Consider the following 14,988-nt stretch of genomic DNA (forward strand, 5'->3'; position numbering starts at 1 on the left):
TGTATGTATATACATGGTTTGTTTACTGCTCAACAAGCATCTTGTAATAAAAAAAATCAAATCTTGCTTGGATCATGTGGTTCTTGTCTCCTGTAATCTAATATTTTATATGTTGCTCTCGGTGGTGACCGGTTTAAACTGTTAGAACCCGTTCGTCTTTGAAGTCTCAATGAAAAAAAAGTTTTCATTAAAAGGCGACAACCCACTGGGTCGTTATAAAGGTCTGTTCTTGTGCAGTTGTGAAACTGAATTAATACAAAGCTATTTACAGAATTTAATAATTGCAGAAATGCATCTGTAACTTACAGTTCCGTGAGACCTGTTACTTTTGCACACACGCAGCAGGTTCTTGTGGTTTCATTTTAAGTCAAAGCAATGACTTCGTTTGAATGGAATACATGTTTTAAAAATAAATCCTTGACATAAAACTGACGAGATTCTTTCCATTCACTTTCAGAGGTCCAAAACAATCTAACCTCATGGTGTCCGGACTCCACCAGACCATTTAAACAAAAAAAACTAAAAAAATCCTCAAAATTAAAAACAAAAATAACTAGGACCCATTCCATTTTCTAATCACACTTCTGCTCCGCGTCGTGGGAGTAGCAGCAGTCGTCTCCATGCGTGCAAGTTCCCTGCAGAAGAAAACAAGATGAAGGTGCGCGTGTGAGCCATACGGTACTTTCTGAATGTGAGCGGCTTCTGTCAGAACTGAGTGACGCAGCCGACTCCCCTCAAAGAGAGAGCGTCTGCCACGGGTCTGACCTGTTTGAACTTCTTGCAGGGAAAGTTCTTCAACTGTGAAGAGTCTGTGATTTGGTTCTTTCTTTTGTTCTGGTACTTCTTCCTCTTGTCCTGCAGGTTTGGAGTGATTCCACCACTGGAGGAGAGGACGAAAGGTCAGTAGGGGATTTCAGAGGGAGGAGAGAGGCCGGCTAGGGGAGAGAAACAATAGCCTCTTTCATTTCGCCGTTTTGTTCCGTGATCTAGACATGTTCTCCGTGCCTCGCGGTCAACTGAAAGGTTCTAACACGGACCGAATGCCCAGATATTTGCCTGCATGAGGATAGAGACACAGAGCTCAGACCTTTGGGAGATTATCTGCGCCTGACACACTTTAGGTGAATGCTGCAGTTACAGCAAAAGCAGCAAAAGTGGAAGGTGCACTTGGCCTGTGATACTGGCGACAAATCAACCTGAAGTTTTACTGGTGGTCCTGAGATTTTCTAAAGGTAGAGTAGGAGGCAGAATGTTTAGTTATCAGGCTCCTCTTCTGTGGTTCTAGTCTGAGGCAGATTTCCTGTTTACTTTTAAGACGAGGCTTGAACGCTTCCTTTATGATAAAGCCTATAGTTAGGGTGGCTTGTATTTTCTGCACCATCTCCATAGTCATGCTGCATCAGGCTTAAGCTGCTGGAGGACATTTTGACCACTTTTCCTCACCAAAAATATGATTTTCTAAAGTATTAGTGTCATTAACCTTATGCTTCCATTGCTTTTTCTCTACATGAAAGTTGCATCTGGCATTTCTGCCAAAAACGTCCTGTTTCTTCGGCTCCGTCCGAATACCATTGCCAAAGTGCTAAGTGATTAGTGCTGTCTGAATAGTGCAGTCAGCAAGGAAGAAGGTAGGAGAAGGAACCTGTATGCTCCCTCCTGCGGCTAGTTTTGCCTAGGAACCCCACTCTGTCCCTTATCGATGCTAAGAAGCCTTACGGTATCCCACAATCCTTTTGCACGACATGCTGTATCAGCATAGCCTCTTCACAGAAATCAACAAAAATGTCTGGAGAGAAGAGAGCGTGCACACTGTAGTTCATTTTCAGAAAGCTGTAGGCCCGGATTTGACTCTCATCATCCATGTGCGTTTCTGTCACGTAATGACGTCAGAGTGGAAGGCTGTCTGAATTCAGCAGAGCTGTCCGAAGCTCTTTTCCTACCCATGATATTGTTCTTATTGTTGACCCCGTGAAAGGTCAGGGAACAGGAGCTATAAGCTAGTAATAAGGGTATTTAGATGAAGCCTTCTATAAAGGACACACCTGATGGTCTTCCAGTCTTTAACCGCGTCTAGACCCAATGAGCTACTGCTGTAATTAACTATATGCTCAGTCTTCCATCCTATTGATTTTACAAATGGCTCAGAGTTTATATGTTGAGCTGCGTTTGTCTCCTAGATTAAGCCAATAAAGGAGCCACTGCTGCCATTAACTGTACTTTAACATAGAAAGTACTCCTTGACCCGTGATTCTGTTTTATCCGTGTGTGCTCCATCTTCTCAAACCCTGGTCAGCCACGGCTCATGAACGCTCGCCCTAAGCCAGGTTCTGCTGGAGGTCTCTTCTCGTTAAAGAAAATATCTCCTCATCACTGTCGCTGCGTGCAGTGAGAGTCAGTATGAGGGATTGCTGGGAAGCTGAAGACCAAACGTAGTCTGCTGTTCACTGTCGCCGTATGCTTGGTTCAAGGAAAAGGATTGCTGCAAAGTCAGTAACTTGGGTTTGTTTATAGAAAACCTTTTGCCAATCGGCATAATAAATTGAACAGGGTTTATGGATAGGATGACAAGCGATTCGGTCATCTCAGTACAATAGAATATAACTGACAAGTATTTTTTTTTGTAATATAATTCAAAATGATTAATGTAGATTTGTTACACACAATATATTTCAAGTGCTTATTTCTGTTAATTCTGAAGATTATGGCTTATAAATAATCAAATCCCAAAATGTAGTCCCAAAATCAGGAAAATTTAAATATTAAATGAAGAAAATGATTTTTAATACAGGAATGCTAAGTTATGAGCTACACAATCATGCTGACTTGACAGATTTCCAGCAGACAGTCATTGCTAAAGAGGCTGGCCGCTCAGAGTGCTGTACTCAAGCACTTTCATAGAAAGTTTAGTGGAAGAAAAACTGACGGAAAGAGGCTTTTCAACTTTTTAAATTGCAAAACAAAAATAAACTGTTGATGCTATTCTACTTAATGAGATGTGCGAGAGTGTGTGTGATTTACCCTGTTTTGGCCCGAGCTTTGGGGCCCCAGAAGGCCTGTGGGTTCTCCTGGAACCGGGTCAAATGACGTTTCCGAGACTGAGGGTTAGCATCCTCTCTTACTGTGAAGCAGGCTTCCAGCCTAAACACACACGTGCCGTGAATATATCAGGTGATATTACAATAACACATTCAAAACTGTTGTCTTTCTCCACAGTAAAATCCAACATGTCCTCATCCAGTACGTGATTAAATGCTGCAGGTCGTCTCACCTTGGTTCGGAGGACAGGATCTTGAACGCAGGACTGGTCTGAGACAGTTTCTCCCTCTTTACAGGATTTGTTTTCTCCTGCCACAGACGAGGATGCAAAGAACATGTGATCACGTATTCTTGTGTAAAGACTTGTGTTGGGCGAGGAAAGACGTGATTAAACTTTGCTGTACCCAGCAGCGCATGATGTCCCAGATGACTCCAGGAGGCGCGTCTGTCTTAACTCCGTTTTTACAAGCGTGAGACAGAGAAACCTTGTGACCAGCGTGAAGGAGGGCAGACCTGCAACGAGATGAATTCATTCAGGCCACGACGAACATTCGTTACCCTTGAAGATAAAGGTACATTACTTCACCGGTCCATCACAGGACAACACAGAGACAAAGGACAAACGACCATGCACTAGGGCTGGACGATAATTCAATAACAATATATATCGATCGATAGACGTGTGGCACGATAGGAAAAAATAGGGTCGATAAAACTTCGATATAGAAACAGTTTTCCTTATACTAGTTACTATAGTTTATTCTTTGTCAGTATTTAATAACATAACTCAAGTCTCTTAAGTTATTTTTGTTTTTTTTAATTCTGTTATGGTTAAAAAAGTTGGTTAAATAAAGATTTAATTGAAATTCTGTGTTTTTGTTCTTTATTAAAATTAAATAATTTAGCAATATCATAAAATGTCCAGGCAGAGCTGCACATAAAGTATGGTTTTAAATATTTTCAATAATTATCGATATCGATCAATATGCATTTTTTATTATCGATAAGCTTTTTTTCTATATCGTCCAGCCCTACCATGCACACCTAAGGGCAAGGAGAGACTAATTACCTAACCTGTAATTAATCCAAAAAAAGGTTAAAAATAAAACAACTGGACTTCTAATGTGGAGCTGAAGACGTTTCGCTTCCCATCCAGGAAGCTTTCTCAATTCAAAATGTCTGGAGTCGTGTGGAGTTCCAAGCTTTATCGATCTGCTGGTGAGTGGCAACATTTCTCCTGTGAACCAGGCAAACCATGAGCCCAACGACTCTCCTATGTGAGGGGCGATCAGTTCCAGGTGAATCTACATGCGACTCTAAGCTCTAACAGCGCCAGCAGGTCTATAAGCTTGGCACTTCACGCTACTCCAGATATTTAGTTTAGAAAACTTCCTAGATGGGAAGCGGAACGTCTTCAGTTTCAGACTAGAAGTCCAATATATATATATATATATATATATATATATATATATATATATATATATATATATATAGCTCATTTCACTTTCTTTTCAATTATTTTGTGCTGATCCATCACATAAAATTAGTAAAAAACATTTAAATTACAGGTTGAAATGTAACTAAACAGGTAAAAAGCAAAGCGGGTGAATGCTTTTGCAAGGCACTATAGATGGATTGATGAATGGAGAGATAAGGGGAGCTGATGGAGTGATGGACAGACGGACGAATCAATCAACGTACACCATTGATGGTTCGCTGTCTGGATACATGGATGGGTGTGCATATTTTTCATCTAAAAAAAAAAACAAGTTTTCTAGGGGGAGCAGCTTATTTTAAAAATATTCAAATATTTGTCATGTAGACAAAGGCAATTGAAATAAAATATCCAGAAAAAACTTAAATGGTGCTCACTTATAGAATTAGTTTATGCATTGTTGCAAAATATAACTAAACTTGTCCTAGGTCATTTATTAGACATTTATGTCATTACATTTTTTTAACTCTTGGCTTACTGCATTAATATGAAAACCTTGAGCTCATTCAAACCGGTGTGTGCCTCTGTGAATTGGCAGCATGATAAAACAGACACCACTGATTTTCTAACGGGGGACACAAAGTGTCGCTGGCAGCTCTGCTGAGATTCAGCTCACAACCTGAATCCGTTGTTCCATTTTTCATGCCTTTTTGCATCTCCTCCTTAAGACGGTGGAGTTTTTGCTCCTGATTTGTCTTCCGATTCTTAAAATGGCCCGTACGGGTTTGTCTTTTGGAAATTCTGTCGCTCATAATTAATCCTGCACGTCCTTTCCTTTAAAAACAAGCTCCAGATGCGCTTGTTGTGTAAAAAAAAAAAAAAAACATTAGTGAGAGAGATTTAATACGCTGGTAGAAAATACCACAATTCGTCTTTTTCATTTTACTTGCAGGTGTTTGTAAAGATGTTCTGCTGATTGCTAAGTTAATGTAACGGCCTAGGAACTGTATAGTGAGATAGTAAGATAGTCTTTATTGATCTCACATTGGAGAAATTCACTTGTCACATCGGCTTAATAGTCAATCAATAGTCAGGAGTAGGAAAAGGTGCATCAGCTTTATAAAGTGTATCTTCCTACATACAGTGGATCAAAAAGAAATAAGAAAAAAAAAAGGAAAAAAAAAATACAAAAGAAATCAGAGTAGGCAGATGATGATTTCTTTTGTATTTTTATTCTTCTTATTTTTTTTTTTGACGGGATGTAAGGTGGTGCGTACCTGAACTGGAGCAGGGAGGGAGTATTGCAGTGTATCGTGCTGCTCAGGCTGTCCACCGTGTAGTAAAGAGGCACGTCTTCCAGCTCCTGAAGCAAACATCAGAAAAAAAAAAAAAAAACATTCATCATGTGTGCCATCAACCCAGCCTACCTGATCATAGCGACCGACCGGTGAGGGACTACCTCAGTCACCATGCTGAGCATGCCCTCAATGCGCTTGGACGTTCCAAATCTGGACGGGTTCCCCGACACGGCAGCTAGAACCTTCTGAACAAACTCCAGGTCGTGGATGGCTTCGGCCCAGATTGGACCACCCAGCTGCAGGAGACAACCAACAGACTTCAGCCTATGTGCAGTAAAACATGTTTATACCCTGATCACCACAAACCAGCAGAGCACGTTCCTGCTCGGGAAACATGAAAAAGATCTAAGTTCTCTATAAAGACCGTGGACTAAAAGCACTCTGATACTTGGTGACGCCCTGTGTTGCATCTAAATGTCAGCGAGTTGATGTGTGCGTGCCACCTGGTGCCTCTGTCCACAGTGCTCACAATCCGGTCCAACCGGGGGTCCCGTGGCTGCAGAATACTTCATGCTGAAACCACAGAACTCAACTTCAACACATAAACAACTATAATGAGATTACAGTACACAAAACAGTGAGAGAAAAACATTGAAACAGTCTAAAACTGTCAAGACTATGTGGAAAAACCTAACATCAAGGATGTAGAACGACCAGAATGTCTGTAAAAAAATAACATGGATGAAACTTAGACACATTTATAAAGCTCTTCTAGACTGGCAGTGACAAGAATGTCTTGGTTCTGATATTTCAACTTTAAAGGCCAATATATATTTAGTAGGAACAGAGAAGTGTGTTCTTTTCATCAAGGATGCAAGAACAAGAACAACATTCTTGCTGACTGCTACATTTCATACTTTACAAGAAGCGCAGACTTCCCAAGAAGTCTTCACAGCTCTCTCCCACTGCATGTTACTCGGACACGACAAGACAAGAAAAAAACGTCTGGCTATATTATGCATCGTGAACAAGCTGCAAGAACTTCCAGGCCAGTGCGGCAAGAACAGAATGATGTGATTTGGTTCTTGCTGCCCTGAAACACATCAAATGCTTCTACTGGCCTCCACTCTTAGGCAGGAGTTTGCTCATCAGACCGGGGTCAGACTTACTGCTTTCCGTGGCTCATCCTTCTGCCCATTCTCTGCAAGTGGAAGGAGCCACAGCCGACACAGTTGTACACCAAGGCCTGCTTACTGCAACACAGGAACACGGACAAAAAGACTTTAGCAATTTTACGTTTTATTTCCATTTTGGTTTGCATTAAACATTGTCGCTGATAAAGTTCACTCAATCCCAGGGTTTGAATGTACTTAAGGTGTGTGTTAATGGTAGCTATATATATTTACAAGCAGCAACGTTATTTCTAATGTGCTTGGTTTCTTGTTACAATATTAACTGTAAAAAAAACTAATGTTATATTGTTTCTGTGTTGTCATTCATGGTGTCTTCATTTGTCTTTATTCTATCATTTCTTCTCTCTACATAATTTCCTGGCTACAGGTACTTAAAAATATAAGTAATTAATAAATAAAGTTGAAGATTATAATGCACAATAAATAAATAAGGTAATTATTACAAAGGTGAATAAATAAATAAGCTAATTAAAAGAGATATATACATTTATGTCTGACTGTATAATTTAATTTCTACCTTCATTTATTAATTTGGTGGCAATTAGTTGCATGCTTATTTATTTATTGAGCATTTATTTATTTCTGTATTTATTTTTAGATATGGAAGACTTGGTCCTCCATAAGAATTTAGATATAGAAAGACAAAATAAAATAACTTTTGGTGAAAAAAGTGAATAAATAAATAAATAAAGCAAATATAATGGGATTCCAAACCAATCTATAAATTTGACAAAACAAATCAAGCTGAGATGTTTCAATTCTAAGATAAAGGATGCAAACTGAAAACAAATCAAGGGAAGGGGTCTTTTTTTCCCTTTGAAAATCCTGGTTTTGTCTTTTATAATAACAGTCTGATGACACCTGAAAAAAAACCGATTTTCTTTGTTTTCCTGACTTTTATTTTAAGCTAATAATAAAAAGCCAAAGTAAAACAAGTGCAAACCTATTAAGCTAAGGTTAGATTCTAGGAAATCCTGATAAGATCAACTAAAATCTGCTTCAGAAAACGTTTATCTTAAGGAAATAAAAAGTTTAAACACATCAACGCTCCATTTTAAAATCATTTTGAGTTTTCTGTTGTTCACGGATCTCATCTCCAGTTTTGTTTCCAACTTTGCTTCCAGATTCGCTTTCTGCAGTGGCCCAGTTTCAGGATCATTCATCTTTCATCATGCAGCATATCCAGCCTTTGTTCAGAGAAGGTTTACACGCGCCTGTGTGTGCGTGCGCGTAAGTGTGTGTGTGTGTGTGAGAGAGAGAGAAACAGAAAGCCAGACAGAGAAAGTACCTAACGGAGTTTTTGACAGTAGCCTGTCCTGTGAAGACTCTTACAAAGACCCGAATGTAAAAGTCGGCGCTGATGGACAGCAGCGGCTGGATGTAGCGCTGGTACACTCCTGCCCGCTGGTCCAAACTGTGCAGGATGATACGAAGAGCCTGCAGAGGAAGCGACAACGTTTATTTATCGCAGTGAAACCGTGGGCGCAAACAACAATCTGCACGATCAGACTTGAACGGAAATCCTTTTAGTCTTCAGCTTTTTATCTTACATAAAGAGTGAATCTGAAAATGTTCACTCTTTCTCTGCTGTTCGGTTGTCTAAAGCCACAACAAAACCAAAGACTCTACAACTTCCACCTTTTACTTTAAGTCACTGTATTTAAAAATAAATATCCCAATAAGGGAGTAGTTTGATTTTTCTTCCACTAAAATGCATCTAAACACAATTTAACGCCATTCCATGTTAGTTATAAAAACTAAACACGTGATCATGTGTGTTGCTACTTTATGTGCTTTGATGTTTTAATGAGCTGAGAAATAACTGAGTAATTATGCTCTATCTGTTACTTTGTCTAAAGTGTTACATCTTATTTATTAAGTTTATTTTGTTCTTAGGTGCTTTACCCTCCAGATGAAAGAAATTCTGATTTCCAGTCGAAATGTGCCACTAGCAGATCAATGGAAATGGGGAAAAAAAAACTGCACACTATGTTTTCCACATCTGATCAGCCTTAAAAAAAGTCAAATTAGAACCAAAACGAAACTTTTAAAATGTATGCAAACATTTTAGCCTGTCCACAATCCCAGTAATAGATTTTTATAAAGTAAGACTGACGCATCCAGATCAGAGATTTAAAGTCAAAGCACCAACACGTCTGCACGCTCAGCGCATGCACGTTTGTTTTCACATTTCATTTCCCTCACCATCTCGTGACAGTATTTGGCCTTGATGGAGACTGAGCCGTATTTGCTGTAGCAGGTTTCTCCGTTGTTTCCCGCCATCACGGCCATGTCTGTGCAGGTAACGCACAGCAGACCTGAGAGAGAGGAAGCAGACAACGGTCAGCAAAGACAGGCGGATTTAACGGGGATTTATTACATGCAAAACGGTTCAATCTTATTCAAATCTGATCATCATAACACTTTTATATCAGTTAAAAAAATGAAAACAACTGATTGCAAATGGCTGATGTTGACAAAAGCACCTTTGTCAGAATGTCAACTAGGACTCATAAGACAGATGTTAAAGACACCTTTTCCACAGACATGTCCAGTTTTTAAAACTGTTGCTGCAAAAACGGCTTTCTTTCAGAGTCACATAGAACCAAATCACTGCAACGTAGAAAAAAAATAATGGAGAGAAAAAATAAGGGGATAGAAAAAAAAAGACGAATTGTTTTAGTTAATAAAAGCATGAATAAACAGAGGTTGTGTGTTTTATGTAGAAAAACAGAAAAGATGTAACTCTGCTTATTTGGGTTAAAATTAATGTGTGTTTGCTAAATTCTGAAACTGGCCAGGTGAGACTGAAAAATATCATCATTGGATTATTAAACAGACACAATAAGAATATCTGGACTTTAAACCACTGATAGGAGGACTTCACCAAAACACCCTGAATTATTCCAAAGTGTCCTTTAGATTGTTGGCTTAGTTTCTGATGGACAAAAAAAAAAAAAAAAAAAGGGAAACTTTTCCATTTTCCAGTGGCAGAAGAATCCACAATAAGATGGACGATGTTTTTATTTTAAACCGTAAAATATCTCCGGTGACTTTTGTTTACACCCTGATATAGTAGGAAACTTGCAGGAACCTGGAATCAAATGTTTGTTTTTTTACTGCAAACTTGACAACAGTTTGCAGTTAAAATATATTCTTAGTGAAAAGAAATTAGGAAAAAAAAAATGTTTTTTGCAAATCCACCCAATCTGATAAGTATATAATACAATTTAGGACTATTTTGATAAATATGTTTGCTGCCTAAGAAGGTTAAAACCATGTGAATTTCATGGTTATCAAAACAGATGGATCTTGAAAAACAGTTTTAAAATGCAATTTAAACATATTGGCAGCAAATCTAGGAGGTTTGTCCCTACATATGTACCTAGAAATAAAAATCTAATTGCCTCATAAATTTATTGAATGAGGTAGAAATAGAATATCCTGATTTTATTTATAGTTTTCTCGATCATGAACATCAATAATCGGAGAGAAATTAAATCATTGTCATGCTATGGATGGTGTTACTGGGTCCTGTGGAAATGAAACAATATTGACCTCATTTAATGTGCCGTACTTACGGCCGTGAGTAACGTTAAGCTCCTCTTTAATGCATGAGATGAAACAGAAGCGGGATGATTGCCGATCAGAACAACTCACCTCCTTCACTGACAGCCTGCACGGCCGCATCCAGGAACGCTGCAGGGCTTCCGTAGGGATCCAGGTCAATAACGTCGTATCGCTCCTTCTTCCCTCGCATTTCGTACATTAACATGCTGCGTAACCAGAAAACAAGAGATGAACGGCAAAAGAAAAAATGCTGAGAAAATGGCACAATCGCTACTTCTGAGATTAAACTTTGACCCCTGCTGAGAGAGAAACAATTAAAATGGGTGGTTTGTACCAAAATAAATGTAAACCAAATGAATGACGTAAAGAAATTCAAAGCTCAAGATAAAACCAGTAACAAAGGAACTCCAGACAATAAGAGCATCTGATTACTGAATAAAGAAGCAGGCTGGTACCTTGCATCCCTGCAGCTGGCCTGCAGCAGGTGGTCGACTCCGTTGTACTGGGCGTTGCGCCCGATCAGCGCCGCCGCCTTGACGGAGAAGTCGTTGGCGGTGACACTCTGCAGGCCGGGCACCTCCAGAGCAAAACGCACCGAGCGCAAACCCGAAGCTGCGAGGCCCTCCAGGACACGAAGACCTTTCTGAAGCCGACGGTTTGAGGAAACAAGACAATTATCCCAGATGAACCTCAAAAAGCTGCGTGAATAAGCAAAAAGACAAAAGCTCCTAAACCCCTAACAGATCCAATTGAAATACACCCATAATTAAAGCCTTTTTATTAATCATTCCAGCTTTCATTTTTTAATTTGATTAACAGTTTCTAGAAACTTAAATTGGTAATTCATGATTGGGGGTGTAAAACATGACGTGGCCCAACGCACAGCAAGCGCCCGGGCTAAACCAGGGCGTATATTTTTTCCAGCGATCAGGATGAGCATGGCTGTTTATTCAATTCAATTTTAATTTATACAAGCGTCAATTCATGAAACATGTCATCTCAAGGCACTTTCCAAGTCAAATTCAATCATATTATACAGATTGGTTAAAATTGGTTTAACATATGCTCCAAAGCTCGCTAACAGAGACCCGTAGTAAAGTGTGGAACCTTACGGTTAGCTTAAATGCTACCAACATGCTTTTTCTTTTGGAGGGCAAAAGAAAAAGCATTTATGGTCTTAGCATCACTAATGTAAACATGTGGAGTTCATCAAACTCTACGGCACAGGTAGGGAATCCGGCTTCAGGAAAGTGGAAACCCTGCCTGGTTTTCCTTCAATCCCTCTTCACTTAAACAGGTGATTTTAGTCCCTGTCTTATGATTTGGAGCTGGAATGCCAGATGGTTGGAACTAATCTCTGGACTGGCTTTTCTTTTTACTTTCTGAACCTGGATTCCCCACCTCTGCTCTACAGGAGCCATAAGACGGAGCTTCTCAGCAACAAACTCCACAGGTGGGTTTGATCTAAAACAAAGGATGAATATGAGGAAGAGCACCTCATGCCCGTCATTAAGTAGTGGATCTGTCGTGCTGTGGGCCTGTTTCTTAGACTTAGACAACTTTATTTGTCATTTTGTATGCACAGAGTGCGTACAGAACGAAATTTCTTTGCATACAGTTTCTCTTCGAAAGGTCTGGAAACCTCCCACTGCGTGGCAACATGAAGTCTTTGAAATACTTCAACCTTTTACGTATAACTTGGAGGGACTCATATGTAAAGTTAATAAACTAAAAAACAAGGCGTGTGGGTGTATCAACGGGTACGGCAAATAGATTGATTGTTTGTTGATTATTTTTTACTTTTTTTAATATTTTTAAGCGTGTGAAGTTATGAATTCCTGATGACAGATTTATTTATATTAAGGCCAAAAAAAAAAAAAACACACTCGGCTCAGTGGTAGTTTTCACGGCGTGGAGATTTTATTTTAAGCAGTTCAGTCACTGTCTAGAATGTTTTCAATTTAAGAAAAGGAAGTAATCTACAAAGACTAAAGCAAAAAAAAAAAACATTAGTCATCTCCTCTGTGCTGGACAATGGTTGTAATGTTCAACAATGTTGAAAATTGTGCAATTACCTCCTCCAACCACTTGGGGCCACCAAAGTGTGAGAACTACCAGTAGGGGCGATTAACACAGCAGCTTGATGGAAAGCCTTTATTATCAAGTTTCACATTTGAGCCAGTAAGTGTGTATTTATAGCACAGGGAAGCCCCCCCCCCACTCCCAGTGGAAATCTAGACCGCTCACTGTCACAGGCGTTGTGCGTCACTTCCAGACGGAGAGGCAACTTAACAGCTTTTTGTCTGACCACCGCTTCAGTTTTTAAACGGCCCACATCAACTAAAGAAGCAGCTCCTATGAATTCAGCAGCTCCGCCGTCGTCCCGTGTTGCGAACGCAGCGGCAGAAACGTGTTTACCGTGTGCTGGAAATTCCTCGCATACCTCGCATTTTTCCCCCACTCTCGCAGTAACTTCGGGCTCTCCTGCGCCGTTTTCCTCCGCTGCCGGCACGTCGGCCTCGTTCGTCTCCTCCGACAGAGAGACCACCACTCTCTCTTTCTCCCCCGGGACGAGCACCTTCACCCCACGCTGGGCCATCAGTTCTCGAGCAAACTCCGTGATCACAGCACATCTGGAGGGGGGGGGGGATAAGTGAGAGATTGCTTCTGGATGAAGACATTAACGAGAAGAAACAAGCAGAGCTTAAAAACAACATTAAACCCTTTCTTTTTTGCCAAATCTGTTTTTAAAACAACACTTTCCATGTGTTTCGTTCCACTGATCCAGCAGGTTTAAAACGGTGGTTACGTGTTCGAGGACACTCTTACGTTAGATCCCTGTTAAACTCCTGGACGGGGTTGTAGAACACCTCGTTGGCATCAGGAAACAAGATGGCAGCCTTTCCCTCTCTGACAACGGTCTCTCCGGGTAACAGGTCCACAGCAGACGGTCTCTCTGCGCCACGCGTTGCGGCCGAGCCGTTCCCGCCCGCCGGAGACTCAGCCGGCGTGCACGAGGGGTCAGTGGCGGTGACCTGGGGATCCATGGAGACCCGCCTCCTCCCAGAAGCGCAGCTGGCGGCACTCCTCCAAAAAACCTGTTTCGCTGAGCGCGAGAGGGTCGGACGCAGCCGGCGGGGGTCGAGGACGGTGAGAGGGAGCCGCCGGGCAGTCCGTACCAACATGCAGCGCAACCTGCAAAACACAGACGTCTCAGAGATGGTAAAGCATGTTGAGAAAAACACAGCCTGTCTGTTTCTGTAACGTTGTCACATAAAGCAGCCGGTGACCACTTTCCCCTGATCGTTCGTCAAACTGTCCTCTGTCAGGTGGGCTCCTACGAGTACCGGGGGATTTATACAGACATGTCTCCAATTTGCATTGCTTGTTGTCATTTCAGCTTTTAACTTTTTGTTCTCTTTTTTTTTCTTCATAGTAGGTACACCTGGTCTGGCGTTCTGTTAACTGTGACATCATCCAGGGAAGACAGATCATCCGCTATTACCATCTAATGTAGAACAGATTACTAGATCAATGTGTGCTTCTGTGCTTTTTTTGTCTCTCTTGTTGTGTCTCTGCTCTGTCTTCTCTAACCCCCAGTCGGTCGAGGCAGATGACCGTTCACACTGAGCCCGGTTCTGCTGGAGGTTTTTCCTTCCCGTTAATGGGAAGTTTTTCTTTCCACTGTTGCTTCATGCTTGCTCAGTATGAGCCTCATACTATGAGGGATTGCTGCAAAGCCAGGGACAATGCAGACGACCCTGTAGCTCTACGTTTCTTCAGGAGTGAATGCTGCTTGTCAAGACTTGATGCGTTCTACTGGGTTTCCTTAGATATGAAACTTTTTGACTAATCTGTATAATCTGGGGCTGCACAGTGGGTAGTGCTGTTGCCTTGCAGCAAGACTTCTGCATGGAGTTTGCATGTTCTCCCTGTGCATGCGTGGGTTCTCTCCGGGTACTCCGGCTTCCTCCCACAGTCAAAAAACATGACTGTTAGGTTAATTGGTCTCTAAAATTGTCCTTAGGTGTGAGTGTGTGCGAGAATGGTTATTTTGTCCTGTCTGTCTCTGTGTTGCCCTGCGACAGACTGACGACCTGTCCAGGGGGTACCCTGCCTCTCGCCAATTGAAATGCTGGAGATAGACACCAGCACCCCTCGCGACCCCATGAGGGATATAGCGAGGATGGATGGATGGAAGTATAATCTGATTGAATTTGACTTTGGAAAGTACCTTGAGATGACATGTTTTACGAATTGGCGCTATATAAATAAAACTGAATTGAATTGAACGTCTTCCTGGAACAAGCATACTGACGATCTGCGATCCAAACCAAAGCAGAGGATACATTTACTCAGAAGATCCAGACTCGTAAAAAGGGTTTTAATAAAAAAGATCAAGCTCTTCTTCTACCAGGCAGTGACGGAGAGCTTATTACGGTTTAGCACACAAGCT

General features: G+C 41.0%; 1 protein-coding gene across 1 annotated transcript; it reads right to left on the reverse strand.

Moving 5' to 3' along the window:
- Positions 1-260: 260 nt before the first annotated feature.
- Positions 261-13,879, reverse strand: LOC105937067 (tRNA (guanine(26)-N(2))-dimethyltransferase). The gene is made up of 15 exons (XM_036129532.1): positions 13,362-13,879; positions 12,976-13,165; positions 10,988-11,175; positions 10,623-10,738; positions 9,168-9,280; positions 8,251-8,399; positions 6,939-7,022; positions 6,273-6,342; positions 5,931-6,065; positions 5,749-5,834; positions 3,441-3,549; positions 3,269-3,345; positions 3,019-3,138; positions 766-880; positions 261-635 (listed from the first exon to the last, which is right to left on the reverse strand). Exons 1-15 carry the CDS (start codon positions 13,715-13,717, stop codon positions 573-575), a joined length of 1,971 nt encoding a protein of 656 aa, XP_035985425.1. The 5' UTR covers positions 13,718-13,879; the 3' UTR covers positions 261-572.
- Positions 13,880-14,988: the final 1,109 nt, after the last annotated feature.

This window comes from Fundulus heteroclitus, unplaced genomic scaffold (assembly GCF_011125445.2).
Source record: "Fundulus heteroclitus isolate FHET01 unplaced genomic scaffold, MU-UCD_Fhet_4.1 scaffold_181, whole genome shotgun sequence".
NCBI classification, from domain to species: Eukaryota; Metazoa; Chordata; class Actinopteri; order Cyprinodontiformes; family Fundulidae; genus Fundulus; species Fundulus heteroclitus.

Excerpts from the sequence above, each read along its gene's own strand:
- LOC105937067 (XM_036129532.1), bottom strand. The coding sequence starts at position 13,717 with ATGTTGGTACGGACTGCCCGGCGGCTCCCTCTCACCGTCCTCGACCCC. Across the intron at positions 7,023-8,250 it reads ACTGTCAAAAACTCCGTTAG|TAAGCAGGCCTTGGTGTACA; the intron begins GTACTTTCTCTG and ends CCTGTGTTGCAG. Across the intron at positions 5,835-5,930 it reads TGCTCAGCATGGTGACTGAG|GAGCTGGAAGACGTGCCTCT; the intron begins GTAGTCCCTCAC and ends TGTTTGCTTCAG.